We start from the raw sequence: 16,411 nt of genomic DNA, 5'->3' as shown, positions 1-16,411 counted from the left end.
AGAGAAGGCAGGATTATAGCTGTCAACAATGGCCGTGGACACAATGGAGGCATGTACAATACGGCACTAGGATGTACTCATGCAGATAAAGTGGTTGGGGTAATGATGATGGAAGAAATTAAGAATTTTCCCATAAAGATGAGGAGCCAAAAACAACTAATTGGAAGTAGGTATCTAGGCTTCTTCTACCCTGGCCTTAAGAATGATAAACATGATCTTAAGGAATTCATCAAATGTTGTTTTTATTCCTATCCTTAACATACATTGACAGGTATAGGAAGTTGAGACATAAATTCTGATTCCTGTTAGTGTGTTTTTATATCTTGTGGGCTGTTTATACAGACTTATGTTTTACTCAGAAAAAGCTACATGGGACCCTTTCCAAAGTACATGTTTTTCCTGGCGATGTTCTATCTAAGAGCAACTAACAGCTTCTGTTCATTTTCATATTCACAGGATCCTTTAACTTACTAAGTTTAGTCCCCAATTATTCCTCAAAAGACAGGCTCCAGCAACATGGATATGCAGCTCATCCCCTGAACAAGTTATGAATAAGCATCTACCTACGTTTCTCTCTTCTTCTTTGCCTTCCCTCAAAGTGCAGTAGCACATGGTCAATGGTTGTAATTGGTCCTAGAAAGGCCCTGGATAATTACACTAATGAGTACTTCAGGATCTGCAGTCCTCTGGGATACAGAGCCTCTTAAGCACAGAGATGTCTAAAGGACAGATAGGAAAGGGGTGATGCAGATCTAGTTGTTGACTAGAAACTATTATTTACTGTGACCATAATGAGAAAAGGGAAGCCTGATGTTATCCCAGGGACTGTGTGTCACCTTCAAAAATTCTGCATTTGTTGGCAGGTGGGTAAATAGCCTACTGTCTTAGTGTCCTTCCAATCCATGAGTTTCAATGTCCTGCAGTGTATCATCTTCTATACCAAGATTTTCTGGTATAATAGTAACTTTCCTTGTCATAGCTCTCTCATCACCGAATTTGCCTCATGCTGGGTGTATTTGAATTAATGGCTATCATTTAAATTATTTATTCATGGCATCCTTCCTTTTATTAATTTCTGTGGAATTATTCTTCTAAGATTATACCCTACCAATACGGCATCCCTATGACAATAATGACTTCCTTTGACTTTGTATAGTGCATTAATAAACTTTAAGCAGGCCTACCATCAAAAACATCAAGTTCATCTGATGGACTCTCCAGTCTCTATTCTTAGTGATAATGTAAGTACTGCCTATTCCAGCACCCAGGTGTCACTGCTGTTTCATTCATAGTCTAGAATCTGTACTACAGAGCAAGAATCCAATTTTCACAGAATTCCAGGTGGTTTCTATTTAATGCAAAACACACTGTCTTGTAAGGCATATCTATGTGCTGTCCTGGTTGAGAATTACTGGTTTAATGGTTGAAGAAGATACAAAGGGTCAATGGGTCACTGGGAGCAGCACCTGCAAGTGAGGTTTGTGACCTCCATGTATATTTCTAGACTACATGGGTCTTTTTCATTTACAAGGGAAGTAGAAATTTGAGAAACTATTTATAGTCTACTGTTCTAAATGCTACTGACATAAAAAACTAATTTCAGAGCACCATTAGAATTACTATTTCACAAAATCAGTACCATAGCCTAGTCCATTCATGCTAATCACAACATGAAATCTTATGTTACAGTGCATGATTTTCCATGCTATGATGCCAACATGCAATGTCCACACGTACCATCTGTGAACTCAGCTTCATTAAATACTATTTGTGGGGTGAAGATCTCAACAATGAGCTCAGTGAAAAAGCTTCAAGGAACACCTTCCAATGCTCCCTAAGGCTCTTTCTCCACTGTGTGTGTGTGTGTGTGTGTGTGTGTGTGTGTGTGTGTGTGTGTATGTGTGTTGGTCTGGGTAAGTTGTTTCAGGCCCACATAATATTGAGAACTGATAAATGTCTGCAAGACCAATCAGCAGATGAGTCCTTAGGCTGAGTAGAGGCTGTATACCTGAAAACATTTTTTTCATTTACTTTCAACTGACTCCATGAGGCTCATCACATTAAGGGGGTATTTTTTCTTTAAGTCTGCTGTTCTAAAAACCAATGACATTGAAAACTACATTCTTAAAGTTAGAATTAGTATTTCACCAAAATCTGTGCCAGAGCCTAACTCAATTCACAATTAAGTTAGTCATGACATGAATTCTTGTAGAATGAAGCATGAAAAATTCATTTTGAGTTATTAGCATTATTGGACATAGGACATTAGATATATCCCTTTGTTTTTATCAATAGCATTATTCACCTTGACAAATGTCGAAATTAGATCATTAGCTAAATGAGCAAATCTAGTAATTATGAATTTGGGAAAGTACGTTTTGACACATGGTCATGCTATTATCATGGTTGTCTTGGAACTCTATATAGGCCAAACTGGCCTCAAGATCACAATAATCTACCTGCCTCTGTTTCCAGAGCACTGGTAATAAAGGCATGTGCACCACACCCATCCTTGGGAAAGATTTGGTTTGGGTATTGGTTCTAATTTAGTGCTGGTCTGAAACCGTTAATACTTAAGGACTCTGTCTCAGACTGAAGCACAGCCACGGACATTTATGACCATGCTCACACACAAGCTCCAGGCATGTGTTGCCCTGCAGCAAGATGAAGGACAAAATGGTCTCTCCTGTAATGCACAGGCTGTCAGGAAGTCCACATGAATCCTAATCAGGAGCATTGAACCACATGTGAGGAACATAGGCTTCCATGAGAGCATGGTAACAGATCTCAATCTAGTGTGGAAATTTTGGAATAGCAAGCAATTTGTAATATGTGCTAAAGATAAATGGGGATAAGTAAGTGGCATGTAATATGTATGAAATATAAATGGGGATAATGTAGCTGATGGGCTAAAAAAGAGAGGAGAGTAGAGGTAAGTGAGAAAGCAAGTGTGAGCAGGAAGTAAGAAATTGTGATTTTAAAGCTAACATCAGAGGAGCACACAGATCAGGTAATACCTAATTTGCCAACACAGTAAGAGCATCGAAAACTATTGGAAATTGGCTTGAATAAGAGAAATGTTAATAATGTTAAGTTATTTAACTGATTTCCTGAAGCTCATCATATTAATTTACTCAAAATCTAATGATCTAAACTTTAGCAATCTTGTAATTACATTCCTGGCAGCATCTAGTTGCCATCCTACTCTGGGAATGTGGTGTTGAGGCAATGGCTGGATGATGCAGAAGGTTGGAAAGCACCTCCAGGCTTTGCTAGATTGGCAATGCTAAGAAGAAAAATTGACAGATTTCTGATGGGACCAAGGACTTGCAGACATTGAATTTTTCAGTACCTAAATGTCATCTGACAAAACTGGGAGTAGGATGACGTCAAGCTGGGAAAGAGCAAGGTGGAATCATGGGTATCTCTTGGATCTGCTGCACTTGACATGCCTATGATATATCCAAGAGATGATAATTGCTAAGCAACGAGATAAAGTTCTGAAGGTTACATTCTCTTTCACAGCCGAAGTATAGATGGCAATTTAAGCTACCGATATAGTCAAATACATACATATGGAATTATTTGAAACAAATAAAGTCTCAGAATCATGAGGATGATCAATATGCAAGAGACACTAAGAGAAAGGAGCATATTGCAGCTGCCTAGGGTATTCAGACAGGTAAGACAAAAGGTAACATATGTTGTGTCTCAGAAGCAAATAGCTAAATGTGTTTATGAAACAGTAATGTACTAAAACATATAAGAAGGTTTTTAAACTGTCATCAGTGATTACAGAGATTATAGGTTTATCATTACTGTTATGAGATTAATTGCTTTAAAAGGAATAATAGACAAAGATCATAGAAATTGTTCATTTTTATTTGTATTTCTAAGGATCTATGTTATTTTTCTCTGAAAGGTGCAGGAGAAAGAACATGACAGAAGGGAACCAAACTGCAATCTCCCAGTTCCTCCTCCTGGGCCTGCCCATCCCCCCAGAGCACCAGCTCCTGTTCTATGTCCTGTTCCTGGCCATGTACCTCACCACCGTCCTGGGGAACCTCATCATCATCATCCTCATTCACCTGGACTCCCATCTCCACGTGCCCATGTACTTCTTTCTCAGCAACTTGTCCTTCTCTGACCTCTGCTTTTCCTCTGTCACAATGCCCAAGTTGCTGCAGAACATGCAGAGCCAGGACACATCCATCCCCTATGCAGGCTGCCTGGCACAACTGTACTTTTACCTGTATTTTGCAGACCTTGAGAGCTTCCTCCTCGTGGTCATGGCCTATGACCGCTATGTGGCCATCTGTTTCCCCCTGCATTACACCAGCATCATGAGCCCCAAGCTCTGTGTGAGTTTGGTGGTGCTGTCCTGGGTGCTGACCACATTCCATGCCATGCTGCACACTCTGCTCCTGGCCAGATTATCCTTTTGTGAGGACAATGTGATTCGGCATTTTTTCTGTGACATATCTCCTTTGCTGAAGCTGGCCTGTTCTGACACACACGTTAACGAGTTGGTGATATTTATCATGGGAGGTCTTGTCATTGTCATCCCCTTTGTGCTCATCATTGTGTCCTATGCACGAATCGTCTCCTCCATCCTCAAGGTCCCTTCTGCTCGAGGCATCCAAAAGGTCTTCTCCACCTGTGGCTCCCACCTGTCTGTGGTGTCCCTGTTCTATGGGACAATTATTGGTCTGTACTTGTGTCCATCAGCTAATAACTCTACTGTGAAGGAAACTGTCATGGCCATGATGTACACGGTGGTGACTCCCATGCTGAACCCTTTCATCTACAGCCTGAGGAACAGGGAGATGAAAGAAGCCCTCACAAGAGTCCTTTGTAAGAGGAAAATTCCCTTCTGTATGTGATAGCTGGCACTTGGTAATTTTTCGTTCATTAAACAGACTATACCAATGTGGTGATATCATTTCAGATTTTCTCATTACCATCAAGATTCTATTAAAAGCATAAAACAGTAACTGTCCAGCATGTAAAGAGAAGTCTCAGTACACAGCTGAAGGCATCGATTATGTGTGTGAACCTGACTGTTCTTCTATTTTGCCTTTCTTGGGTGATTCTGGAAAAGTATATATTAGAGCTGCTGTTTTAGTGACCCTAGTTCTTACAGCTTAAGTCTCCCCAGAATTTTATCAGTTTATCCTGAGTTCTGCTTTAACTGTGGCTCAAATTGTCCCCCCAAAATCCTAAGTCAATGTTAACATCCCAGTATCTCAGCTTTCCATCTCCTAATGCCTTCTGTGTGCTTTTCCTGAACAAATCTTAGATTTTATTCAGTTTTATTTTTTAATCTTTACTTTTAGTTTGTGTGTATAGCTGTTTTGCTTGCATATATATCTGTGCATTCTGTGTGCAGTGCCAGTGGAGGACAGAAGACAGAATCTGATCTCCTGGCACTGTAGTTACAAATTGTTGTGAGCCATCATGTGAGTGCTGGAAAAAGAACCTGGGTTATCTAGAAAAGCAAATAGTGTTCTTACCTCTGAGCCATTTCTACAGCCCCTTATTCATCGTGTTTAATTACTCCATACCCTTTTTGTTTTAATACATATTTCAGTTTTTTTTACATCTTTTGATCATAATCAAAATTTTGTGATTTTTATACATCATATTATATTTCCTCTCCTAATTTCTCTCAGATCCAACTCACCTTGCTAACAACCCCACCACACAAATTCATGTCCCCCACCCTCAGAGAGAGAGAGAGAGAGAGAGAGAGAGAGAGAGAGAGAGAGAGAGGGAGAGAGAAACAGCACAAAAAAAGCCAAATTCAAAACGAACAAGAAAAAAAACTAAGAAAATCAACAAAATAAAAAATACCAAAACATGCCTCACATTTGACCATGCCCCCTGGAGGGGGAGACCTGGTGGCACTCAGAGGAAGGACAGCAGGTAGCCAAGAAGAGACTTGATACCCTATGAGAATATACAGGGGGAGGTAATCCCCCTCAGTCACAGTCATAGGGGAGGGGAATAAGGGGAAAATGGGGGGGGGGGAGGAATGGGAGGATACAAGGGATGGGATAAACATTGAGATGTAACAAGAATAAATTAATAAAAAGAAAAAAAGGTTGAAAAAAAATACCAAAACAAAGCCAAAAGCACAAGCACACAACAACACGAAACAAAATAAAAAATATGGGGTTTGTTTGTGTTTTAAACTAGGCCTGGGCATGGGGCTTGGTTGCCAGCTGTGTTTGAAATTCCCAGGGACACTCCACTAAAGGAAACTGTTTTCCCTTTCCCAGCAGGGATCAGTTGCAAGTAGCTTCTTGGTTACGGATGGGACTTTGTGTCCACTGCCCCTTCTCAGCACTGGGATTTTTCCGGGTTTGAACCTGTGGGGGTGTCACAATCTCTGTGAGTTCATATGGATGTCAGTCCTGTTGTGTCTGGAAGATGCTGTTTCCTGGGATTCATGCACATCCTATAGCTCTTCCAATCTCCCCACCTCCTCTTCAAAGTAGATCAGTGAATGTTTCTGACATTTTTTGTGTAATGATGTCATTTACAGTTCCATGCCTTTGCATGAAATCAATAGTCAGAGATTGTAGGTTTTATTTTCCTAGGACCATGAAAGTAAGCTATCAGCTAATGCACATTATGTTTTTAACGATAATACTTGCCTGTTTCGTATTTTGTTCTTACATTTAGGTCCTTGATCTATTTTGAATAGAGTTTTTGCAGATTGAGAGGTAAGGATCTTGTTCCAGTCTTCTACATGTAGTTGTCCAGTGTGACCAGCAGCATTAGCTGAAGATGCTGTCTTCTCCGATATTTCTTATTTGCCTCTTCATTTTAAAAAAATCAGATGTCTGTACAGTGCATTCCTCAATTCTATTTCATTAATCAATGTGTGTTTGTATGTAAATGCTAAGCTGTTTTTACAACTATAGCTTTGTAGCATAACTTGAAATTCAGGATGGTAATATTTTCAGTCATTCTTTGACTCTTTTGGATCATCTTGAATTTGTGTTTCTATGTGAATTTTTTTCAGTTTCTGTAGATAATTGCATTATAATTATGCAACTGCTATGCCCAAGTGCACAAATAATGCATTCTTTGGATAATTAGAATTAGTGTTTCATTGAATCTATAAGTTGCTTTTCATGAGATGGCCATGCTCATATTAATCCTACCAATCCATAAGCATTCCAAAAGATGATCTCTCCATCTTCTGCTATCCTCAATTTCTCTTTTTCAGTGTCTTACTTATCATTTTCATTGTACAAGTCTTTCTGAGACTTATTATTCAATTGACCTGTGTCTTCTACATCAAATACTCCCACCATTCACACTTTTCTAAATGTAGTAGCATATCAGTTTTGTCTCATAACCTTTCCTTACTCTAAAGGAATCTCTCTTAAATAGCCACAGAATAAATTCACAGTGTTGAGGCAGAGTATGAGATTTCAGTACAAGCATATACTGTGTGATGATCAAGTCAGCCTAGCTGATGTACCCTTTACCTTAGGTGTTTAGTATCTTTGTATAAGTAACATTCAAATTCCTCTCTCGCAGTTATTTTTAAATAAACAATGAATTTATGCCAACAGTAGTCCTCCAACTGTACTATACAGCACTTGAAAGGCCTTCTCTTACCCAGCTGCACACCTGGACCTATTATTTATCATCCCAGCTCATCCTCCCTTCCCTACATCCTTTCTGACGTCTGGCAACTATTACATCTTGCTAATCTACTTCTATGAGGCCACCATTTGTCTCCTTTCTTATAATACATATTGGGAGTTTTCGCTGTATTCCTTAAAATGAACTTTGGGTTTCTTGATAAAGCATCATGCTTGCATTTATTATTTATTTTCAGTTGTCAGGATAACATTTTATATTGACGTTTCTTACATCAAAAATAAGTGTTTCCACAATTCTTATAACATGACTTTCTAGTATTTGGAGTCTTATTTTTGGTTACCTCATTAGTTGGCTGTATTGCACCAAGTTATTGTTTTTAAAAAGTGTTTAAGTGTAAATGTTATTTTCTAATATACCTGTGGAAAATATCAGGCTCCTGTAATGTCTCTTTCATCAACTCTCATATGTACATCTTCCCACTTGTAAGATTAGTTCTCCAAATTTGAAGATCTATAATTGCAAAATTTTGATATTTGCTTTCACTTCAATGTTTATATAACACAATAATTATTTTCTTCTTGGCTTCACTGAAATACAGTTTTCTCTTATTATATCTTGGACTATTTATTGTCATTGTTTCAATTTACACACAGCAATTGATATGAACAACAATGATAACTTTCTTTTTGCTTTTTTATTTTTATTAAAATAATGTTTAATGAAAGAAGAAAAGTGGGGAAGAGCCTTAAGCTCATTGGCACAGGAGCCAACTTCCTGAACAGAACACCAACAGCTTGGTGGCTCTAAGATCAACAATTAATAAATTGGACCTCATGAAACTGAAAGGCCTCTGTAAGGAAAAGGATACTGTCAACGGAACAAACCTACAGCCTGGGAAAAGATAGTCACCAGCTTTACATCTGACAGAGGGCTAATATCCAAAATATATAAATAATTCAAGAAATTAGACACCACTGAGCCAAATAATTCAATTAAAAATGGGGTACAGAACGAAACAGAGAATTCTCAACAAAGGAATATCAAATGCCCAAGGGACACTTAAAGAAATGTTCAACATCAAGGAAGTGTGAAACAAAATTACTCTGAGACTCCATCTTATACTTATCAGAATGGTTAATATCAAAAACTTAAGTGACAGCACATGCTAGTGAGGATGTGGAGAAAGGAGAACACTCCTCCATTGCTGGTGGGAATGCAAACTTGTACAACTTTGGAAATCTATCTGGGACTTTCTCAGAAATTCAGAAATAGTTCTACCTCAAAACCCAGCTTTACTACTTCTAGGCATATACCTGAAAGATGCTCCACCACACAAGGACATTTGCTCAACTGTGTTTATAGCAGCTTAATTTGTTTGTAATAGCTAGAATCTGGAAGCAACCTAGGTGTCCCTCAACCGAAGAATGGATTTTATTTTTTTAACACATTTTTATTGAAAAATAAAATAATTCATATTACATCTCATTTTCTATCCCATACCATGCATCCTCCCATTCCTCCCTCCCTCCCACTTTCACCCCAATACCCCTTCCCTATGACTGTGACCAAGGGGGACCTCCTCCCCATGAATATGGTGCTAGGGTATCAAGTCTCTTCTTGGTAATCTGCTATCCTTCCTCTGAGTGCCATTGGGCCTCCCCAACAAGGGGACATGGGCAAATATGGGGCACCAGAGATTGTGTGAAAGTCAGTCCTCAGTCTCCACTTAACTATAGAGAATGTTCTGTCCCTTGGCTAGATCTAGGTATGGGTTTTATGATGACTGCACATGTTGTCCTTGGTTGGTGCCTTAGATCAAGCAGAACCCCTGGGCTCAGATACACCCATCATAATGTTCCTCTTGTAGGTTTCTAGAACCCTCTGAATCCATCTATTTCCCTATCCCCTATATTTTTCTCACCTAGAGTCTCAATAGGATGTCCTCCCCTCTGTCCCACTTTCCTGGTAAGTGAAGACTTTCATGGGACCTGCCCCTTGGGCTAGTGTCCAGTTATAAATGAGTATATACCATTTGAGTCTCTCTGCTTCTGGGTTAGCTCACTCATTATGATCATTTCTAGCTCAATCCATTTATCCACAAATTTTGGGAATTCCTTGTTTTTAATAGCTGAATAGTATTCCATAGTGTAAATGTACCACAGTTTCTTTATCCATTCTTCTACTGAGGGACACTTGGGCTGTTTCCATGATCTGGCTATTATGAATAAGGCTGCTATGAACATGGTTGAGCAAATTTTCTTGTTGTGTGCTGGAGCATCTTCTGGGTATATTCCAAGGAGTGCAATAGCTGGGTCTTGAGGAAGCCCTATTCCCAGTTTGAAGAATGGATTTTTTTTTTTTTTTTTAAACTGTGGTGCATCTACACAATGGAATACTACTCGGCTATTAGAAACAAGGAAATCTTGAAATTTTCAGGCAAATGGATGGAACTAGAAGAGATCATACTAACTGAGGAAATCCAGACCCAGAAAAACATGCATGGTATATATTCGTGTATAAGCAGATATTAAACAAATAATACAGAATAACCACAGTACAATACACAGACCTAAAGAGTCTAAATAACAAGGAGGACCCTAGGGAGGATGTTTAATTCTCATTCAAAAGGGCAAATAGAATAGTCACTGGAAGCAGTTGAAGAGAAGGAACAGGACAGAGCCTACCATAGAGATGCTCTGAAAGACTCCACCCAGCAGGGGATCTAAGCAGATGCTGAGACCCACAGCCAAACTTCAAGGTGTAGTACAGAGAGTGTTATGGAAGATTTGAGCGATAAAAAGGTCCTGGAGGAGACAGGACCTCTACAAAGAGACCAATGGAGCCAACTAATTGAGGTCGGGGAAAGGGTGCTCCAAAGATTGACGCACCAACCAAGGACCATGCGTGGTGAGGACCTAGACCAACCAAGGAGCATGTGTGGTGAGGACCTAGACCAACCAAGGACCATGCGTGGTGAGGACCTTGACCAACCAAGGAGCATGCGTGGTGAGGACCTAGACCAACCAAGGAGCATGCGTGGTGAGGACCTAGACCAACCAAGGACCATGCGTGGTGAGGACCTAGACCAACCAAGGACCATGCGTGGTGGGGACCTAGACCAACCAAGGACCATGCGTGGTGGGGACCTAGACCAACCAAGGACCATGCGTGGTGAGGACCTAGACCAACCAAGGACCATGCGTGGTGAGGACCTAGACCAACCAAGGGCCATGCGTGGTGAGGACCTAGACCAACCAAGGACCATGCGTGGTGAGGACCTAGACCAACCAAGGACCATGCGTGGTGAGGACCTAGACCAACCAAGGACCATGCGTGGTGAGGACCTAGACCATCAGCTCAGATCTAGTAGAGAGGCAGCACAGTCTCCTTGTGGGTCCCACAATATGTGGAGTAAGGGCTACTTCTGACATGCACTCTGGTGCCCACTAGTTTATCACTTCCCCCTGGTGAGGTGATCTTGCCAGGCCACAGAGGAAGAGGATACAGGCAGTCCAGATGAGACTTGACAGGCTGAGTTCAAATGATAGAAGAGGAGGGCTCCTCCTTTCTGAGGACTAGGGGAAGGGGCGAGGGGGGATGACGGAGGCAGGGTGGGCCTGGAAGACAATGAGACAGAGGACTACAATCAGGATGCAAAGTGAACAAATTAAAATAATGAATAATTTTATTTAGTTATTCACTTTACATCTCAATTGTAGTAGCCCCTCCTCCCAACCCCTCCTCTCCTCCCAGTCCCTCCTCTCTACCCCTCCCTCATCCCCTTATCTCCAAGATAAGGTACCCACATGGAAGCTAAGCTGACCACTGGGTATATATGTGTGGAAGATCTAGGTCTAGTCCTTGATTGATTCATTGGTCTCCGCAAGCCCCTCTGGACTCCAGTTAATTGGGACAGTTGGTCTTCTGTGGCACGCTCCTGTTCCATCCAGGTTATTCTCTCTCCCACCCCCATGCTCCAACCAATGTTTGGCTGTGAGTCTCGGGTTCTGTTTTTATCTGTTGCTAAGCTGTCCTGTCCTCTGGAACACATCAAACCAGGGTTCCACCTGAAGAAGAGGATGTGAATGGAGAGAGATAGGACAGAGACAGAGGTGAGGCCAAGACAAGTGTCCAATCAAGGCCCCCCTTTAAACTGAGAAAGTGCAGTACATATACAAGTTACAGCAAGTCTCTTGTTACAGGTCCCCTCCCCTAGTTTCTCAAGCAGGCTGAAAAGAAGTCATTCTCTCAGTGGGAGGTAATCCAAACATCACAAAGGATTCTTCCAGCAGGTTCTGGTGACTCAAAGGTTAGCAGAAGGTTGCCTTTACACTCACTGAGTCACAGTGCAGAAATATGGCGCCCGACATCTGCCCCTTCAAAAAATAAATTTATGAAGAGCCTGTCTTAGGTTGAATAAGTTGAATACTTATCTTACCCGTTATTTGTACATGAACCCCATCCTTCATGTCCTGTCTTAGGTTAACCTTACCCGTCTCAGGCTTGCCTTCATATCACACAGGGTGAAGGTGCTTGCCTTTTGAGCTCAATTCAAGCACCTGTGCTCAAATCGGCTTTGAATGCCAAGGCAGGCATTAGTTGTGCCAGGCTAGATTCAAGCCCTGCCAAATCTGCCAAGGGAGATCCAGATAGAAGAGTGCTGTTGAGTCCACAAGGATGGATGTTCAAATGTAAGTTCAAGTAAGTCTAGCTGCAAAATGTTCACAAGCAGCAACATAAGTCCAGGGGAATCTTGACATGACATAGCAGCCTCCTGAGGCTGAGAAGCTTCTGTAAGCCTGGAGACACTGTCAAGAGAACAAAACAACAGCCTACAGACTGGGAAAAAATCTGCACCAACCCTACATCTGACAAAGGTCTAATATCCAAAATATATAAAGAACTCAAGAAATTAAACACCACCAAACCAAATAACCCAATTGAGAAATGGGGCTTGGAACTAAACAGAGAATTCTCAACAGAGGAATATCAAATGGCTGAGAAACACTTAAAGAAATGCTCAACCTCCTTAGTCATCAGGGAAATGCAAGTCAAAACAACTCTGAGATTCCATCTTACACCCATCAGAATGGCTAAGATAAAAAACTCAAGCGACACCACATGCCGGTGAGGATGTGTGGAGAGAAGAACACTCCTTCATTGCTGGTGAAAATGCAAACTAGTACAGCCACTTTGGAAATCTATCTGGTGCTATCTCAGAAAACTGAGACTAGGGCTTCCTCAAGACCCAGCTATTCCACTCCTTGGAATATACCCAGAAGATGCTCCAGCACACAACAAGAAAATTTGCTCAAACATGCTCATAGCAGCCTTATTCATAATAGCCAGAACATGGAAACAGCCTAAGTGTCCATCAGTAGAAGAATGGATAAAGAAACTGTGGTACATATACACTATGGAATACTACTCAGCTATTAAAAACAAGGAATTCCAGAAATTTGTGGATAAATGGATTGAGCTAGAAATGATCATAATGAGTGAGTTAACCCAGAAGCAGAAAGACTCAAATGGTATATACTCACTTATATCTGCATACTAGCCCAAGGGGCATGTCCCACGAAAGCCTTCACTTACCAGGAAACTGGGACAGAGGGGAGGATATCCTATTGGGACTCTAGATGAGAGAAGTATGGGAGAATAGCAAAGTAGAAGGATCCAGAGGGTCCTAGAAACCTACAAGTAGAACATTATGATAGGCAGATTTGGGCCCAGGGGTCCCGCTCAAACTAAGGCACCAGCCAAGGACAATACAGGCGGTAAAGTTTAAACCCCTACCCAGATCTAGCCAATGGTCAGAACAGTCTCCACAGTTGAGTGGAGAGTGGGATATGTCTTTCTCACGTACTCTGGTGCCTCCCATTTGACCATGTCCCCTGGAGGGGGAGACCTGGTGGCACTCAGAGGAAGGACAGCAGGTTGCCAAGAAGAGACTTGATACCCTATGAGCATATACGGGGGGGAGGTAATCCCCCTCAGGAACAGTCATGGGGAGGGGAATAAGGGGAAAATGGGAGGGAGGGAAGAATAGGAGGATACAAGGGATGGGATAACCATTGAGATGTAACAAGAATAAATTAATAAAAACATTTTTTAAAAGTAAATATTTATCCATAAAAAAAAAACTTTGGTCTCTAAAAAGCAAACAATACCAGTGTTTTGTTTAACAACTAAGAAAAAGAGACAATAAAATTATAAACAAGTTGTAGTTAAGGAGTTTGGGATAAACTCTATTTTTTTATAAACAAGTTGTAGTTAAGGAGTTTGGGATAAACTCTATTTTTTAGGCCAAATTAGAAAATTGTTAGCCTTAAATGCTAGGTCTCAGAAGTGACCTTGAGGCCGTGATCTGAGGTCCTTTTATCCTCTCGATGTCCTTCAAGCAGAAAAGGGTGCCAAGACCAACCATGGCTTAACAATTTCTTTTGTTCTCCCCAGAGAGGATGGTTGGGTTGCTAGGTAATGCTATCTCTGGTGGGCAGGAAGGAATATGGCCATAAAACTCTTATCAACTCTTTTCATCTCCGATGGGACCCTTCAGGTCAGTCACTATCTCTAGTGGGGCTGCTCTTTGCAGCTGACCAGAATATCTCCTGTAGGCCTATTTCTTAACCTTTGCCCCAGTTACCCTGAAATCCAATTTTAGTTCTTCTGGTATCTCATTCCCCACTCTAACGGGTTCATTGAAGGCCCGATCATGGGTCTTCTTGAAACATTTCTCTGAGTCAGCCTGTTGTAGGGCCAAGTACTGCACCTTCATGACTATTGGCTGGATGGCACCCAATCTTTGCTTGATAACGGGGCACAAAGCATGACTGGTTTAAACAGAACTAAGAGTCTATTTTCCTGTAGACATTTGTCCCTCGTGCCAGAGAGGTGCCCTTGACTTAGCATTTGAGCTCATAAAATGGGGGAAAAAGTCATTCTTTTCTCCTGTAAGTTCTTCCTGCTGACATTAGGGGCGCTGTTATCAGAGCCAGGAAAGGCTCAAAAGCTAGTCAAAGGCCACTGGGGCACTTATCAAAAGCATCTTTTTAGCTGATCCAGTTGAAGAGACAGGGAGCAGTCATCTCTGCGGGACTGGTTTACATCAGCTTCCTGCAGGTCCGTATTTCAACAGCTCTCGATGGACTCTGTTAGCAAGGTGAAAATCTGCTGACACAAATACAGACTAGGGACAGAAGTTAAAACTGTATTCATAAGACAGCTAGAGTAGCTTATGCCTTTCAAACCCAGTAAAAGCATGAACATAGTTTTCCTCAGTCCAGAAGATTTGATATAGAGATTGGACAGACTCATTTTTAGCATGATGAGAAGCACCCTTAAGTGTATATTCAGAATACAATAAAGGAATATTAAACTCTTGAGCTTGGGATTAATTAATAAGCAGCCAGTATTCTACCACCTTATTATAACCATTGATCTCATTTTAAATCTGCAATTTGTACTTATGTACCTTAAAACTTCTCTTAAGATCTTTTAACTTTTATAACTTGCACTAACCAACATTTAAACACTTTCTTAGACCCTCAAATATTAAACACTTTCTTAGACTTTTAAACATTTGTTCTTATCAACTTGAAACATTTTTTATAGACAACCTTAAAGAACCTTTTTGGAACAGTTTCTTAGACTTTTTAACATTCTTACATTGCATGTATCAACTTTTAAATGCTTTCTCAAACCCTTAAATACTTTATACTCATCTAACTTAAACTTTTAGATTTTCAGACCTTATATAAATCATATTTATTTGTCTAGTTACTTACTAAGAGAGACAGGCAGTTGAGTTACACTTAAAAACTGTTTAACATGAAGCCTGTGAGCAAGGCAAGACTGTTGTCTGTTTGCCTTTTTAAATAAGAGAAGAGACCTAGTACCTAGGAGTTTTAACTAGCTAATGAATTGACTAGTGTACTTACAGTAGATCTAATTGTCCTCTAGCTGTCAAGCTAACATTAGCTCAGCCATCAATGTAAACAGAGACCTGAGAAGGATAAATTGTAACCTCGGCAATATTATATACCTATCAAAATGACAGAAATGACTAGCATATCCTAGTACCTAGACAGTTGTCTCTTGTGATAACATGGCACCATGGGCAGAGACAGTCTGGCCGTCAGGCATGGAGGCACAGGAGATGAGAGGCTGTTTCTGTGACGTGAGAACACAGAGTATATTGACCTCACCTCATATTCAGCAACGTGAGACAATGGCTTTCTGGGGGTGTCCAGTTTGTCCACAGTTACTGGTTGATCCACGATTCAGTGGACTGAACCACAATCCAGACTTGAGTCATCTGCATGCCAAATCTTCTCAGAGACCATGGGAGTTACTGCTAGGATGTAGGATTCTCTGTCATAATTAGTTTAAATATACTTAATGTCATATTCAACAGACCTCTGATAAGCTTGAGGACCAGCATGTCTGTGCTCAGTCTTCTCTGTCTTTAGCTATCTGCTCTAACCTATATCATATAAACATAAAACAGAATGTTATAACAATCTATAATGTGCAGATAAGTGCTAGAGGACCGCATCTGTCTAATTTTAGTATATCTGAATTGCTTGTTCCTAGCTACATATTAGCTGATTATTTTATAAAACACCCGTGATTAACTGAACTAGTACCTAACAAAACCATCCTAATCAGTTTGTGATCGTAGCTCTTAACTTTACATACCAGTTGCAGTTAAAGTACCAGTATGGCTTAAGAATGTTTAATATTAGGCCTATAATTATTATTACAGAAGTAATTTATAACCACCTAG

At 40.6% G+C, this 16,411-nt stretch overlaps 1 protein-coding gene across 1 annotated transcript; it reads left to right on the top strand.

Annotated features, from left to right (window-relative positions):
* Positions 1–3,938: 3,938 nt before the first annotated feature.
* LOC127199795 (olfactory receptor 1468) lies at positions 3,939–4,883 on the top strand. The gene has a single exon (XM_051157785.1). It carries the CDS (start codon positions 3,939–3,941, stop codon positions 4,881–4,883), a length of 945 nt encoding a protein of 314 aa, XP_051013742.1.
* The last annotated feature ends 11,528 nt before the right edge of the window (positions 4,884–16,411 follow it).

This window comes from Acomys russatus, chromosome 16, assembly GCF_903995435.1.
Source record: "Acomys russatus chromosome 16, mAcoRus1.1, whole genome shotgun sequence".
Lineage (NCBI taxonomy): Eukaryota > Metazoa > Chordata > Mammalia > Rodentia > Muridae > Acomys > Acomys russatus.
The sequence above is the reverse complement of the archived record's forward strand: the minus strand, read 5'-3'. Positions and strand labels throughout refer to the sequence as shown.